Source organism: Pleurodeles waltl, chromosome 8 (assembly GCF_031143425.1).
Source record: "Pleurodeles waltl isolate 20211129_DDA chromosome 8, aPleWal1.hap1.20221129, whole genome shotgun sequence".
Lineage (NCBI taxonomy): Eukaryota > Metazoa > Chordata > Amphibia > Caudata > Salamandridae > Pleurodeles > Pleurodeles waltl.
The window spans coordinates 1,420,413,226-1,420,430,539 of NC_090447.1; the positions used below are offsets into that span (position 1 = coordinate 1,420,413,226).

At 46.8% G+C, this 17,314-nt stretch overlaps 1 protein-coding gene across 1 annotated transcript in view; it reads left to right on the plus strand.

Moving 5' to 3' along the window:
- LOC138248710 (E3 ubiquitin-protein ligase TTC3-like) overlaps positions 1-17,314 on the plus strand; it is a 1,210,547-nt gene that overhangs the window by 887,966 nt on the left and 305,267 nt on the right. Inside the window, exons 34-35 of the mRNA XM_069202542.1 lie at positions 13,408-13,473; positions 14,695-14,844. Coding sequence (XP_069058643.1) covers positions 13,408-13,473; positions 14,695-14,844 — 216 coding nt within the window. The remainder of the gene's footprint in view (positions 1-13,407; positions 13,474-14,694; positions 14,845-17,314) is intronic.

Below are 17,314 nucleotides of genomic sequence, written 5' to 3' on the forward strand. Positions count from 1 at the left end.
TGTCTCTGTATTTTCAAGATTTATTCTTTTATGTTTAGGAAAATAATTAAATGTTGTGTAAATCCAGTCAAGATATTCATAAAGTCCAACTTAAGATACGTTTCATTAGACCGTCTGCCACATTTATTGCTTCCTTGCACTCATAAGTACATCACCAGCGAATGGTACATTTTGTTTACTACAACAACTTTCCAAACTATTTCATTTACATTTGAGGCCAATGTTTCAAATTATTGCTCTTCAAAGTACGTTGCACCTTATCTCCTCAACTCTTGTATTTAACAGTTTTCAATTATAAAACTTCAATTTCTTTCTTTTACATCAATTGTAATCTTTTCACTTGTGATTTTTTCAATTTCTCTTTTTCTCATCAATTATGATCTGTCAAAATGTGTAGGAGGCTGGCCCTCTCCCTAGTGTGCAAAGCTATGCTTACTGTGCAGGGGGAAGGAGTCCAGGCTACCACACGCTGGATTACAAGGGTTAAAACTAGATCACCTAATGCTGTAATTTTTAAGGAAGCTTGGTTGAGCAATTAGGCCAATCTTGGAGAAGTGGAAAACATTTGTTGTAGTCACAGCATCAATCCTGCAACTCACACACTCAAAGGAATAACTTGAGACCAATTTACAAAAATACTTGAAGTTTTTATATAAATTGTAAGACCAAAGATCATCAGAATTGGGTAAGTACTTTTCAAGATATAAATTTTTGAAGTTTAATAAAAAATAGTCTTTTTATGGGTAATTACGCAACATAGGAATCAATGGGGATCATCTTTAAAAATACATATAAAGTAATGAAGTTGGTTTACCAAGTTCTACTTTTGCAGGTTGGTCGAGGTCTTCAATGGGCACACTGTGCCAGCTGGAGAAGTTTGGGAGGCTCCCGCTTCTGGCAGGAATAGTGGGAGAAGTTCTCTGGAGGGGGACCACTTGGAAAGGCACTGCACAGGTAAGTTTAAAGATGGCTCTTTGGGGTCACTGTGGAGTGTCAAGGTCGCAAGGAGTGGGGGACCCATGGGGCACAACAGGTTTTTCATTGCAGGGCACAGGGCGGCTGGGTGCAGAGTGAATTGGTGAGCTTGTAGCTGTGCAAAAGGTTGCCCTCAGGAGCTGGAGGTAAATTGGTTCCAGGGTCGTTCACAGGATAAAGGGGGAACTTTGGCGGAAGGCCCGGGTTGCTTCTGCAATCCCTCGACTGGGGCTTCCTCCAAGTCCTTTTTCAGCCCCAGGCGGGCTGTTTTTCTCAATGTCTCATGTGGGCTGACCAATACCACTGGTATTTACACAGTTTGGCTGCTCAAGGTTGCAGTGCCACCAAACTTGGCACACTGACAGGGGTTGTCCTCACAGTCGTCGGGTTGCAGTTTGGTCTAACTGTGGTGCCTGGTTCTGGTTCGGGAATTAGCGTCTGGTCACTGAAGGGACACTCACTGGCTTGCTGGTTCCTTGTAGGTTTAGAGTGGCACCGCCACTCTGCTGGGAGTTCTCTGTTGATTTGGAAAGCCTGGAGGTCCTCTGGGTTTTTTTGTAGAGTCGTCCAGTTGTCCGGCAGCTCTGCAGTGATTGTCTGGTCCTGGGTGCAGCAGGCAAGGTTTAGCACCTTTTCTTTGATGGAGCAGGTCAACAGTTCTTGTGCTTTGGATCTTGTTGCTGGTCTTCTTTTGACCGTCAAATCTCATTTTCTGGTCTAGGAATGCCCTCTAAATGCTAAGTTTAGGGGGCGTTTTAGGGGGAACCTGGTAGTGACCAATGGGCCATCTACCTTAAGGTGGCTATGCCCACTAAGTGACCACTTCCGGTGAGCAGAGGTCACAACCCTATACCTGGTTGGCTATTTTCCTTCCATCCAAGATGGAGGAAAATGAAATTGAGTGTCCTCCTAACCGGCATCACCTTGGGAGTGGTGCATGCCTCTGTATTTTTCCGCTGTTGCTCTTACCAAAAGTGGGGATTTGCAACAGGGGCGGCCATCTGCTGCTAGCAGCCGGTCGAGGGGCTGGGTTTCAAAGGCGGTAAGCCCTTTGAAAGTCTCTGCCAGGGCAGTGCACATTCCTGAGGGAGGGGGTGTTAGCACCTCCACCCAGGAAGGGCTTTGTTCTACAAACCAGAGAGACAGATCTCTTCCCCCAAGTTTGTAGATTGGATGTCTGGTGGAGGCAGGCTGGATAGAACCAGTCACCAACCATGCCAGAGTAGTGAGCTTTTGCAGGGGGCACCAGTGGGGATGTATCATTCTGAGTTGTTTGATACAAAACAGCCCAGGGTTCAGAGTGGCCGTCATGTTACTGTAAAACTCATACTAACCAGTGTCCAGCACATGCACTTTAAAATGGCTGCTCTGATCACTCACTATGCCCGAGATTTGGCAAGGACACATTGGGGGCATATTGCTTAATCAATCAATCAATCAAATTTTTTTTATAGAACGTGCTACTCACCCGTAAGGGTCTCAAGGCGCTGGAGGAAAGGGGAGTGGGAGGGGGGGGTTTGATTACTGTTCGAACAGCCACGTCTTGAGGTTTTTTCTGAAGAGCAGGAGGTTCTGAGAATTGCGGAAGTTGGTGGGGAGGGAGTTTCAGGCCATGGGGGCGAGGTAGGAGAAGGATCTGCCTTCGGTGGTGGTGCATTTGATGCGGGGGACTGTGGCGAGTGCGAGGTCAGCAGAGCGGTGGTGGCAAGTGGGAGTGTGGAAGTTCACTATTTCGTTGAGGTAGGTAGGTCCTGTGTTGTGGATGGATTTGTGTGCGTGGATGAGGATTTTGAAGGTGATCCTCTTGTCGATCGGAAGCCAGTGTAGGGATCTGAGGTGTGAGGAGATGTGTTTGTGGCGTGGGAGGTCCAGGATGAGGCGGGTTGCTGCGTTCTGGATCCTCTGGAGTTTTCGTTTGAGCTTGAGTGTGGTGCCGGCGTAGAGGCTGTTTCCGTAACCTAGCCTGCTGCTGATGAGTGCATGGGTGACGGTCTTTCTGGTCTCTATGGAAATTCATTTGAAGATTTTTCGCAGTATTTAAGTTGGTCGAGGTCATCAGTGGGCAGTTTACAAGTGAGTGCCAATTTTCTGTTTCAAAAGTTGACAGTGCAATTTTCCATAGGAGTCCATAGAGTCCTTGGGGCGTGTTGTGTTAGCACACAAAACGGTAAGTGCACGCCTTATGATTCTAGTCTTGGGGATTTATTATGTCCACAGGTCAAAATTTAGGCTGATCCCAAAGGTGCACCACCAGCAACATGGGGCCGGCTGGGTGTAGAGGTCAAAGTTGGCGCCGGGCTTACAATGTACGTGTTTGGTCCTCTGCTGGACAGGCAGTCCTCTGGGGGGATTGTAGAGGTCCTGCAGCGTGCGGCGCCCTCTTGGAGCAGGGGCGTTTGAAGCTGCAGACAGTCTGGTAGGGCTGGGGCCAAGTCAGTTGTTGTCTGGAGTCTTCTCTGCTGGGATCGGCTTAGCAGTCCTTCTTCTTGCTTCTTCTGATGTGGACACTCCCCCTTGTTTTTCCTAATTTTTCCACCGGATTTGCGGCCAAAAATGGGGCTGGTATCTGGCATCTGCGCTAGCTGAAGTGCCCTGGGGCACTATAACAGGAGGCCTGAGCCTTAGAGGCTCGCCGCCAAGTGTTACAGTACCTGCAGGGGAAGGTGTGAAGAACCTCCACCCAGAGCAGGCTTTGTGTCTGACCCCAGAGAGCACATTGGCTCTCACCCCATGGGGTGAGAAACTTGTCTGTTAGTGTCAGACTGGCACACACTGGTAAGTCCTGCACTAAAGGGTTGGGTAAAATACAGGAGACATCTCTAAGATGCCCTCTGTGTGCATTTTATAATAAATCCAACACTACTGGCATCAGTGTGGGGTTATTGTGCTGAGAAGTTTGATACCAAACTTCCCAGCCATCATTTAAGCCATCATGGAGCTGTAGAGTTCGTAATTACAAACTCCCAGCCCATGTACTCAATATGGCCACACTGCACTTATAATGTCGAAGAATGGACTTAGACACTGTAGGGGCATATTGTTCATGCAGCTATGCCCTCACCTGTGGTATAGTACACCCTGCCTTAGGGCTGTAAGGTCTGCTAGAGGGGAGATTTACCTATGCCACAGGCAGTGGTTTGAGGGCCTGGCACACCCCTAAATTGAATATTAACCCTAGAACTCGGATGTCAATAACCTAAGAAAACCTGGACAGAGAAGAGTTGCACCCTCAGAAGAGGAAAAGAAGCAGCAGCTGACCTTGAACTGCCCCGCTGGCCTGCCTGCTGACCTCGAAGGATCCTGCCCAAGATGCCAACTCATCCAGCCTTCAATAAAGACTCAAGTCTCCAGTGGGCACCAAACTTTTCCTGCAATAAAGACAACCTGGTCAGACTCCCCATGATGCCTGCAGCCTCAGCACACAAGATCCCCTGACCACTAGTGCTCCCGGGCGTGAAACCCTGACATCTGAAGACACCCATGCATCTGTCGCCCTGGGCACAGGAGAGTAGACCAAAGGTGCTCCTATGTCCCCGAGCACCCCAAGTCGTCTAACTACCTGCTTGTTGTCTGTGACTGGCTTCCTAGCCAGAGCCTTCAGCCTGTCTTCACAAGGACTAAACTCCCATAGGAAACCATTGAGCACACAACGCCTTTCTGCACCCGGCCGCCCAGTGAGACCTGTTGATGTGGTTCTGATCCGTGCCCAGTAGTTACCTTAACTCCCCTAGATTGGCTTCATAAGTCATTGTTAACCCTGTGTTTGCTGAACATTGTTTTCCTCCTTAGGATAACATTGAGATAACTCTGAAAACTGCACTGTCTATTTCTGAAACTGCAAAGCATTTTTGCTTAAAAATCTACTTACCTTATCGCAAAGTTCTTGGGTTTGAAATATATATAAAAATAATTTATTTTTTAAGTGTGTTTCTCATTTATTGCCTCTGTGAGTACAGCAAATGCTCTGCTCTACCCTCTGACAAGCCTAACTGCTTGCCCACACTGACCTTCCTGCGATCAGATGACAGAAAATCACTTGCCACTTCTCTGTGAGGAAATTATTGCTCTCTTGGCCAAGGGAGCCATAGAGAGGGTCCCTGTGCCAGAAGTAGTTCATGTTTGTTACTCCCACTACTTTCTGGTGCCCAAAAAGGACAAAGGCCTCTGCCCTATACTAGACCTCTAGTCCCTCAGTCTCTTTCTTAGGAACGTGAAGTTCAAAATGGTCCCAGGAGACTGGATGGTAGCATTGGACTTGCAGGACGCTACTTCCATATTCCCGTACTGCCTGTCCACAGACGTTACTTACGATTCACGGTAGGCCATGAGCATTTTTAGTTCACTGTGCTCTCCTTTGGCCTTACCAGTGCCCCTCGGGTGTTCACCAAGGTGATGGCAGTGGCCACAGCTCATCTACGCAGATCAGGGTTTTAGGAAAATGCCACCGTTGGCATGGTTACCCCCCCACTTTTTGCCTAGTGTTGATGCCAACCTTGATTGAAAGTGTGCTGGGACCCTGCTAACCAGGTCCCAGCACCAGTGTTTTTTTCCTAAAACTGTACCTTTGTTTTCACAATTGTCACAGCCCAAGCACACAGTTATGTCCCTTGTAAAAGGTACCCATGGTACCAAGGTCCCTGTGGCCAGGGAAGGTCTCCAAGGGCTACAGCATGTATTATGCCACCCTCGGGACCCCTCACTTGGCACATGCACACTGCCTTGCAGCTTGTGTGTGCTGGTGGGGAGAAAAAGGCAAAGTTGACATGGCGCCCCTCTCAGGGTGCCATGCCCACAAACCGCTGCCTGTGGCATAGGTAAGTCACCCCTCTAGAAGGCCTTACAGCACTAAGGCAGGGTGCACTATCCCAGAGGTGAGGGGTTAGCTGCATGAGCAATATGCCCCTACAGTGTCTGATACCATTCTCAAGACATTTTAAATGCAGTGTAGCCATATTGAGTATATGGTCTGGGAGTTTGTCATTACGAACTCCTCAGCACCATAATGGCTTCACTGTATACTGGGAAGTTTGGTATCAAACTTCTCAGCACAATAAACCCACACTGATGCCAGTGTGGGATTTATTGAAAAATGCACACAGCGGGCATCTTAGAGATGTCCCACGTATATGAGCCAAACTGCTAGTGTAGGACTGACCGGTCTGTGCCAGCCTGCCACTTTTGGACGAGTTTCTGACCACATGGGATGAGTGCCTTCTTGCACCCTGGGGTCAGACACAAAGCCTGTCCTGGGTGGAGGCTGACATGTCCAACAAGAAAGAAGAAGAAACTGCTTCTAAAGGACTCCCACCTCACTCCAGAAGCGTGAGTCCTAAACCACTCTGCACCCGATGCCCACGGCCCGTGTCCAGGTAGCCCAACTAGCCAGAGAGGATCCCGACCAAGTGTCCACCCTGGGCTGACCTCTCTAGACCCTCACGACGATGCCTGCAAAGGGAATCTTGAGGACCCCCCTGACCGTGACTGCCCGGGACACAGATATCCGACGCCTGGAGAAGCACTGCACCCGCAGCCCCCAGACTCGAGAGAAACCGACTACCAGTGCAGCTACGACTAGCAGGCGGCCCTCCTCCCTATCCAGTCGGTGGCTTGCCAGAGAAGACCCCTTGTGCTTTGCCTCCAGTGCCTAAGTGACCCCCGGGGTCCCCTCATAGAGTTCCATTGGAAACCTGAAACCTGTTTGCACTCTGCACCCGGCCGACCCTGTGCTGCTGAGGGTGTGGGATTGGTGCCTACTTGGGGCCCCTCCCATGCTCCTCTAAAGCCCCCTGGTCTGCCCTCCGACAACGCAGGTACTTATCTGCAAGCAGACTGGAACTGTAGTACCCCCTGTCTCCAAAGGGGCCCACATTATTTTGGCTCTTGTTTGACCTCTGCACCTAACCGGCCCGTGTTGCTGGTTTTGGGTGCTTAAGGTTATCTTGAACCCTCAACTGTGGGCTACATATGCCCCAGAGAATAAACCTATAAGTTTGTTACTTACCTCAGAAACTGTACTTTACTTTCCTCCCCCAGGAACTGTTAAAAATTCCACTATCTACTTTTAATATAGCTTTTTGCTGTTTTAAAGTAAACTGTATGTTTTGTCGATTTGATTCAAAGTCTTGAACTTACCTATGCAAAGTACCTTTCATTTAATGTACTTACCTGCAAACTGAATCTTGTGGTTCTAGAAATACATTAACAAAATATATTTTTCTATATAAAATCCTATTGGTCTGGAGTTAAGTAATTTAGTGTGTTTCTTCTATTGCTTGTGTGTGTACAACAAATGCTTAACACTACTCTGATAAGCCTAACTGCTCGACCACACTACCACAAATAGAGCATAAGTATTATCTATTATTGCCTCTGGGGCACCCCTGGACTCTGTGCAAACTATATCTCACTTTGATATAGTATATACAGAGCCAGCTTCCTACAAGGGATTTCAGTCTTCCCCTATCTCAACGACTAGCTGTTGAAGGCGGGCTCGCCCCAGGCTGTCGTCACCCACTTTGAGACATCCTGCATTTCCTGCGGTTCACTTTAAATGTGCCAAAGTCACACCTGACTCCCTCTCAGACGCTCCCTTTCATCAGAGCTGTTCTGCACATAGTGCAGTTTTGGCCTTATCCTCCTAAGCGGCAAGTCCAGGATATTCAGTCCTGGATTTTGCTGAGACTGACTCTGAGGCTGCTGGGCCTCATGGCCTCCTGCATTCTGTTGGTGTCACATGCCAGATGGCAATATGCAGGCTCTGCATTGAGACCCGAATTTCCAGTGGACTTGGCATCAGTGGAATCTCTCCGACATTGTACCGATCTTGGAAGGAAAAGTGCAAGATCTGCATTGGTGGCTCTTGAACCGTGATTGAGTTAGTGGTAGATCCCTCTCCTTTCCCCAACCATATTTGACTTTAGTGACAGATGCGTCACTCCTTGGGTGGACGGCCACATGGGAGAGACGGAGATCAGAGGCATCTCATCTTGGGTGGAGTCCAGGCTCCATATCAATCTTTTGGAGCTCAGGGTGATCAAACTGGCATTGAAAGCATTCCTTCCTTCTCTCAAAGGGAAAGTAGTGCAAGTGTTTATGAAGAACACCAGTGCCATGTGGACTTTAACCCCTTCGCACCCAGGACTTTTCCCCCTCAGGTGCTAAGCCTTTTTTTGGCTATTTGGGGCAGTTCGCGCTTAGGCCCTCATAACTTTTTGTTCACATAAGCTACCCACACCAAATTTGCAATTTGCGTCCTTTTTTTCCAACATCCTATGGATTTTAGAGGTACCCAGACTTTGTGGGTTCCCCAGAAGGAGGCCAAGAAATTAGCCAAAATACATAGAAAATTTCGGTTTTTTAAAAAAAATGGGAAAAAGGGGCTGCAGAAGAAGGCTTGTGTTTTTTTCCCTGAACATGGCATCAACAAAGGGTTTGCGGTGCTAAAATCACCAGCTTCCCAACTTTCAGGAACAGGCAGACTTGAATCAGAAAACCCAATTTTTCAACACAATTTTGCCATTTTACTGGGACATACCCCATTTTTACGATTTTTTTGTGCTTTCAGCCTCCTTCCAGTCAGTGACAGAAATGGGCATGAAACCACTGCTGGATCCCAGAAACCGAAACATTTCTGCAAAGTAGACAAAATTCTGAATTCAGCAAGGGGTAATTTGTGTAGATCCTACAAGGGTTTCCTACAGAAAATAACAACTGAAAAAAATTGAAATTGAGGTGAAAAAATCTGCAATTTGTCTCTACGTTTTACCCTGTAACTTTTTCCTGCAATGTCAGATTTTTTAAAGCAATATACCGTTACTCTTCTGGTTGCGGGGATATATAGGGCTTGTAGGTTCATCAAGAACTCTAGGTACCCAGAGCCAATAAATGACCTGCACCCTGCCTTCGGTTTTCATTATTTACCGGGCATACAACAATTAATTTGCTGAAATATAAGGAGTAAAAAATAGCTATCAAGAAAACCTTTGTATTTCCAAAATGGGCACAAGATAAGGTGTTGAGGAGCAGTGGTTATTTACACATCTCTGAATTCTGGGGTGCCCATACTAGCATGTGAACTACAGGGCATTTCTCAAATAGACGTCTTTTTTACACACTCTCTTATATTTGGAAGGAAAATATGTAGAGAAATACAAGGGGCAATAACACTTTTTTTTGCTTTTCTATGTTCCCCCAAGTCTCCCGATACAAATGATACCTCACTTGTGTGGGTAGGCCTAGCACCCGCGACAGGAAATGCCCCAAAACACAACGTGGACACATCCCATTTTTTGACAGAAAACAGAGGTGTTTTTTGCAAAGTGCCTACCTGTAGATTTTGGCCTCTAGCTCTGCCGGCACCTAGGGAAACCTACCAAACCTGTGCATTTTTGAAAACTAGAGACCTAGGGGAATACAAGATGGGGTGACTTGTGGGGCTCTGACCAGGTTCTGTTACCCAGAATCCTTTGCAAACCTCCAAATTTGGCTAAATAAAAACACATTTTCCTCACATTTCGGTGACAGAAAGCTCTGGAATCTGAGAGGAGCCACAAATTTCCTTCCACCCAGCGTTCCCCCAAGTCTCCCGATAAAAATGGTACCTCACTTGTGTGGGTAGGCCTAGCACCCACGAAAGGAAATGGCCCAAAACACAACATGGACACATCCCACTTTCTTTTACAGAAAACAGTGCCTACCTGTGGATTTTGGCCTCTAGCTCAGCCGGCACCTGGGGAAACCTAGCAAACCAGCACATTTCTGAAAACTAGGCACCTAGGGGAATCCAAGATGGGGTGACTTGTGGGGCTCTGACCAGGTTCTGTTACCCAGAATCCTTTGCAAACCTCAAAATTTGGCCAAAAAAACACTTTTTCCTCTAATTTCGGTGACGGAAAGTTCTGGAATCTGAGAGCAGCCACAAATGTCCTTCCACCCAGCGTTCCCCCAAGTCTCCCGATAAAAATGGTACCTCACTTGTGTGGGTGGGCCTAGCACCCACAAAAGGAAATGGCCCAAAACACAACGTGGACACATCACATTTTTTCACAGAAAACAGAGGTGTTTTTTGCAAAGTGCCTACCTGTGGATTTTGGCCTCTAGCTCAGCCGGCCTCAGGGGGGCGCAGAAATGGCCTAAAATAAATTTGCCCCCTACTCGGAGCGACCCTTGCCTACGGGGTCGCTCCCCTTGCCTGACGGCGCAAAAAAAAGATCCCTGGTGCCTAGTGGTTTCTGCAGATTGACCTACAATCGGCCGATCTGCCCCCAAAGCGGGCAGGAATGGCCTAAATACAATTTGCCCCTCCAGGGAAGCGACCCTTGCCTAAGTGGTCGCTCCCCATCTCTCAAACAACAACAAAAACTCCCCGGTGCCTAGTGGTTTCTGCCCCCCTTGGGGGCAGATCGGCCTAATTAAAATAGGCTGATCTGACCCCTGGGGGGCAGAAATGGCCTAAAAAAAAATTGCCCCCCAGGGGAACGACCCTTGCCTAATGGGTTGATCCCCTTACGTGAAATTCACAAACAAAAAAAAAACTCCCTGGTGTCTAGTGGTTTCTGCCCCCCTTGGGGGCAGATTGGCCTCATAAAAATGGGGCAGAAATGACCTAAATATAATTTGCCCCCTACGGGAGCGACCCTTGCCTAAGGGGTTGCCCCCACACCTAAAACAAAAAACTAAACAAAAACAAACAAAAAAATATCCCTGGTGCCTAGAGGTTTCTGCCCCCAGGGGGGGCAGAAAAGGCCTTAACAAAAAATGCCCCCGCGGGAGCGACCCTTGCCCAAGGGGTCGCTCCCTTATGCCAATTTAATTTATAAAAAAAGACATCCCTGGTGTCTAGTGGGTGTTTTGACAGCCGGATTGCTTTCAATCCGGCTGCCAAAACGCAGAGAGAGACTTCAAAAGGAAGGAAATACATTTCCTTCCCTTTGAAGCCTCTCTCGGCCTCCCCCACGTGATCGGAAGAGAAATGCAAAGCATTTCTCAGCTTCCAGCGCAATGGGGGAGGCTCTGTGATTGTCAGCGCACGCTGACGTCACAGGGGGGTTGTGGGGGGGGTCCTGGCCTAGGGGAATGGGGGGGCGGCCCTCGGAGGGAGCGCTAGCGCTTACCCCGAGTGCCGGTCCCAGGACGTAATGGTTACGTCCATGGCGCCACACGGGCACTTCCATGGACGTAACCATTATGTCCATGGCGAGGAAGGGATTAACAAGCAGGGTGGGGTGGGGTTGCGGACACTTTGTCAGGAGACTCTGCGCCTCCGGTCATGGCTGAACTACCACGGCATTTCACTGGTGGTTCCACACCTGGCGGGCTCTCTGAACACCAGAGCGGACAAACTCTGCAGACAATGCTTGGCCAATCACTAATGGCATTTCCATCCGGAAGTGGCACAATGTGTCTTTCATCAGTGGGTAGAGCCTTAGTTAGTTCTGTTTTCATCCGCAGAGACTGCGTAATGTCAGAAGTTTTGCGCATTGGAGTTTCCAAGGCACACTCTCTGCAACATTTTGCATTTAGATTGGAGTTCAGGCCTCCTGTACACCTTTCTGCCCATACCACTTGTCTCCAGAGTTCTCTAGAAGATCAAGAACGACTGGGCTCAAGTAATCCTTGTGGCTCTGGGCTGGGCATGAAGAGTCTGGTTCTCACGCTATTATGTATGGCTATCGATTCTCCGATCAGACTGCCTCTTCGGGAGGATCTTCTGTCGCAGCAGCAGGAGAGGGTTCTCCACCCGAGTCTCCTCCTCGCGTGGAGATTGAGCAGTGGCAGTTGACAGCTTTTGACCTTCTGCCCAAAGTGTGTAACCTTATCTTGGCAGCCAAGCGTCCCTCCACCAAAATGGTATACGCCTGTCGATGGAACAAGTTAGGGGCATGGTGCACAGACAAGTCTGTTGACCCTCTCTGGCTCTCTTTCCGTGGTCTTTTTTTTTATATACTTTCTTTGGCCCAGCAGGGCTCTGCTTTGGGTCCCTTCAAAGGTTATTTGTCTGCTATCTCTGTTTGTTTTTTTTAGATTACCTGACAGACCCTCTTTGTTTAAATGTCCAATTGTCAGTAGATTCCTTAAGGGTCTTACCCATATAGTTCCTGCATCACCGTTTATAGTGCCCCAATTAAATCTGAATCTGGTTCTTACTGTCTTAATCTGCCGTCCTTTTGAGCTGCGCCATAATTGTCCTCTCAGGCTTCTGACATTAAAAACAGCCACCTTAGTGGCCATTACATCTGCCCGCAAGCAGGGTAAGTGAGCTGCAGGCATTATCATCTAAGCCACCCTACCTTTCCATCTATCCTGACAGTGATGCTTATCAGAGCTTCCTTTTTGCCATAAGTGGTCATGTCCTTTCATGTAGGCCAATCCAACACTTTGCCCACTTTTTACGTGCACACTTATCTTCTAAGGAAGAGGAAAGACTCCACCGCCTTGACCCAAAAAAGAGAGTTGGCATTCTACCTTGATCTTACCAAAGAGTTCTGGATCAATGATCAACTCTTTGTTGAGTATGTAGGGTTGAAGAAGGGTCCGGAAATGCAGAAGAGTATCATCTTTAGACGGGTTGTTCTTTGTGTTAAAATGTGCTACACGTTGGCTAGGAAGCAATGCCTGGAGAGTTTGTGTGCTCATTCTACCAGAACGAAAGCTGCAACCACTGCGTTAGCATGCAGAATTCCAGTCTTGGACATCTATCAGGCAGCGATGTGGACATCACTGCACACGTTCACCAAACACTACTACTTGGACAGTGAGGGACGGGTACATTGCCCGTTCGGTCCTCCAGGACTTCTTAGTATGATCTTGGTTCGCAGACCCACCTCCAGGGATGGTATTACTTGGGTATCTATTCTAAGGTAAGACATTTGGAACTACAAGTCTCAATCAGATGAACAAGTTGCTTACCTTCGCTAACACCTTATCTGGTTGAGACATATTCTAGTTGCAGATTCCTTACCAACCCATCAGTCATCCCCTCTCTGCGAACTGATTCCTAGGGACAGGGACTTCCCTTTCAGGGCCCTAGTTTTGACCCACCAAGGTCAGTGTTCTGCTTGGCTCTGCGCTTGTAGCATGGAAAGTCATGAAAATAAACTGACATGAGCACATCAGGGTGACTCCTATATCGGTCCTGCGATGTCATATCCTGCGCGCACGACACCAACGATGGACGCAGAGCTGACTGATGCCACCTAACGGCACGCAGGGGTACTGCTTGAGAAAAATCTCTGGATCCAGGCTAATGCCTTGGGAAATTGGAAGGCAAGGAATTTGCAACCAGAATATGATGTCTCTTCCCGATAAGGCGTTAAAAATGTAAGTAGCTTGTTCTTTTCCTTTCCCCCCAGATAGCATCTGAGCAGTGTTTCTTATGATTTGTTGTGTGAATTGTATTTTGCCTGTGCTACACATATATTATCTTTATTTCAGGTTGTTATTGAGTTGTCTGACCACAATGTAAATACCGATCCTTTTTATCCATTTGAAAAACATCAGGTAAGAAGACACGTGGTATTAATTATTTTATCTTATTTTCTATTGACCTTATTTGCATGAGTGTTATGCAATGTCTTTCTTGTTTTTTCAGTAAAACTATCATTCCCTAAGGGAGGTGCTGCTCACTGTACAATAGGAAAAATAATTGTGTTTAAACATTCCAAGTGTAAAAGGGCATATGCAACAAAAATACCTTGAAGGGACTCTAAACAAGAAAGTCAGATTGGTCCAAGGTTGAGTGGGAGAGTATCACTTAAATTGCAAGCCCCTAAGAAATCACCGCATGGCAATGTTAGTTTGATGAAAGCACACAAATATCGACTTAAATTAGGTGGTCTTCCACTGGCCAGCATTCATTTGTGGCCCAAAGCCACAGCTAAACATTGCAGACCATGCAAGATAGAGGTTATGTGCTTCAGTTAAGGCAGTTGTCTCAGCATGCCAGTGTGATCGCTTGTATTAGAAGTGCGTTGTTGGATTAAAGTGGGGCTTGGCATTCAAGGCATTACTCTTATTTCAGAATTATCAAACACCAATTCCTATATGAAACAGGGAAATTAAGCATGCCCCTTCAAGGAGATCAAAACCCAATGACCCTTTACCCTATTGGTTCTTTCTTAGCCTTATAAATAAAGGTACTAGGCAGCAGTCCTATTGGATGGACCCTAAAGGGCTTAAAAAGAAAGCATGCTTTGAGACCAGTGTGACAAATTAAAGTGTTGTGCTGTATAAGTAATAGGGGTGTGCCTAAAGAGAAATAGGGTGCCATACCTGGTGTTTCCCCATATGGTAATTCACAGCCTTTGATATGTTCATGCCAATTGTGCTACGCTTCCGCTTCACATGTTTCGTACAGAAAATAAAAAAACAGTGTCAAGTCTCATTTGGCACTAAAGGATCCTTGGGCTCAGGAGCTGAGTAAATTAATATGCCACATTTCTCTTTATATCTGCTACCCCTCTATTGCTTATAAAGGTTCCTCTGAACTCTGTCACTATTCACATATCTGTTGCAGAGGTGATGTTGAAGATTATAAATCCTGTCAAACGTTCTGGAAATGAAGACAACAATTACATAGCTGAAAACAAAGCTGGTGCTTTCTTTCACAGAATTGGTGGGAGCTGGCAGTAGAAGTCATTAATATTCACTTCAGTCAAGACTCACTTTACTTGAGAGACCACAGAGATTATGCAAATTGCTGTTTTTCCTCTTTCTCTTCAGGGGGATATTTTACGAATGGAAAAAGAGCATCAGGTATTGCAAGAGCAACTTAAGGAAGCAACTGAAAAATATGAACTGTCAAAGTCGCGGAACTCTGATGAAGTTGCTCTTGGAAAAGAGCAGTTACAAAAAGTTATAGAAGAAAATAAGGTAACATTTCTGGGTCAAGCATTGGGTTAATAGAAAACACTGACCAACATTGTAGTATATTTGAGTCATATCACATGCTTTTTAAGTAGGTTGGAGCCTGGAAGACTGTTTTTTTATATATGTATGTGTGTGTATATATATATATATATATATATATATATATATATATATATATACACACTTTCTGACAAAGACTTCTAAATGCAGATTTCTCACCTTCTGGATTTCCCAGGTGCCATTTGGATCCGTAAACTTTTGTTAGCTATTCCCTCGTACATTGGTAGGTGGCGTTGTGTGGCCCTTTGTCGGATCTGTGCCACCCTGGTTGTGACATTAGGGGGCCACTATATCTGTGCAACCTCTGCATCTTAACATCAGTTGTTTTCTTTTCTTGCCTTCCGACGTGGATACAGTGTGCCTCGTCCTGTCAACGCTGACAGTTATTTCTGTCCCTCAAAATGTTTTCCAGCATTCATCATGTCCCATTCAAAAAAGACAGTCTTTAAGTCACGTAGAGATACTTGTGATTGTAGGAAAGCACCCTTTTTGACATGGTTAACCCCCACGTTTTGGCTGTTTTCTGATATGGCTCTGACTGCAGAGGGTCCCTTCTAACCAGGTTCCCAGTGCCAAATCTCTTTGCCCAAAATTGCACAGTTGTTTTGCACAGTTAGCAATAATTTTAGCTACCACTGTAAGTCCCTAGTAAATGGTACCCCTGATACCTAGGGCCTGGGGTACTAAAGAAGGTCTTTGAGGGGTGCAGCAGCAATTGTTCCACCCTCAGGGACCCCACACCAAACCCACACACCGCTGCCATTGCAGACTACATGTGTTGGTGCAGGCTAAATTGAAAACACGACCTGTCACCCACCCTTGTGTGCCAGATCCCCTATCACTGCATGTGGCTGGTTCCCTATCATTGCATGTGCCAGGTGTAAGTCACCCCTAAAGCAGGCACTTGTGAGGGCATATATGCATGAGCAGATATGCGCCAGCTATGTCTCTGCCGATTCAGAGATATAGTAAGTGCACAGGGAAGCGATTTTAAATGCATGTGCTGTACACTGGGCATTACGAGTTCCCCTGCTACATGATGGCTTTTCTGAATCCTGGGATGTTTGGTATCAAACATATCAGAACAATAAACCTTCACTGTTCCCATTGGTGGATTTAACCGAAGTGGTCATAAAGAGTGTAGTCATGCTAAAGACTGTCACCTGGTACTTCCTGTAAAGCCCCTAAATTAAGTATTTAGGTGGCACCCCTAAACCCAAGAACTCAGATCCTGATGACCTAAGAAGACCAAGGACAAAGAACAGTTGCACCCGTAGAAGAGGGGAGAAGAAGCACTTGACCTGCTACCAACCCCGCCGGCCTGTCTGCAACCCTCGAAAGACTCTGCACAGAAAGACAGCTCGTCCTGCAGCTGAAGCTCTAGGCACCCGGGAGGACTACCTGTCTTCGACAAAGACTCAAGACTTGTGTGAGCAGTGGACCTGCTTCTCAACCCCCACTGTGGTTTCACTCCTCCTGGACTCCACAACGATGCCTGCAGCCTCAGACCACAGGACCCCTCAACCTCGAGTGCTTCCTGTCCACGAGCATCCCACATTTATTACCTACCTTTTGGTTTTCCGCGACTGGCTTCCCAGTCAGAGCCTGCAGCCTATTTTCACAGAGACAAAATCCCATTGAAATACATTAGGCACTCGATGCCGTACTACATCTCTGCACCCGGCTGCCCCACTGCTGCCCATAATGACCTGTTCGTGTGGTCCTGACTCTTGCCCAGCGCCTACCTTAAGTCTCTGATGTTGGTCTTGTAAGTCATGGTAAAGTAACTGTTTGCTGACTTTGTTTTCCTCCCTTAAGTTAACATTGAAAAACACAAAAATTGCATTGTGTCCATTTTTGCAAGTGAAAAGTATTTATGCTTAAAAACGTCCCTACCATGTAACGAAGTTCTTGGCTTCGAAGTATATATAAAAAGAAGTGTTATTTTTCTAAATTGCTCCCAGATTTATTCTTTGAGTATGAATCTCATTTATTGCCTCTGAGTACAACAAATGCTTAACACTAGTTTCTGATAAGCCTCACTGCAGGCCCATTCTACCTCAAAATAGGGCTTTTGTTTTACTTGCTTTGCCTCTGCAAACCAATTGGGGATCCATTGGACTCTCTGCACAGTGTACTTCTTTTTAGTTCACCATAGAGAGCCAGCTTCATCACTGATCATCGCAAAAACACATAGCTCAGGTAGCTCTAAGATAAGAGGTCAAAACACAGTTTTCTTTGCCTCAGCACTCAGGGTCACACAATGCTGTAAGCACTTCCAGACCAAGGAGTCGACCCCCTGTTTCAAACCCAATTCTAATGCCTGTCCTGATGTGCTCCAGCTTCCGCAGACCAGAGGCAACACCTCAGCAGCTCTGTGACCTCAAGCAGGGCTTAGACAGCATCTTTAGTG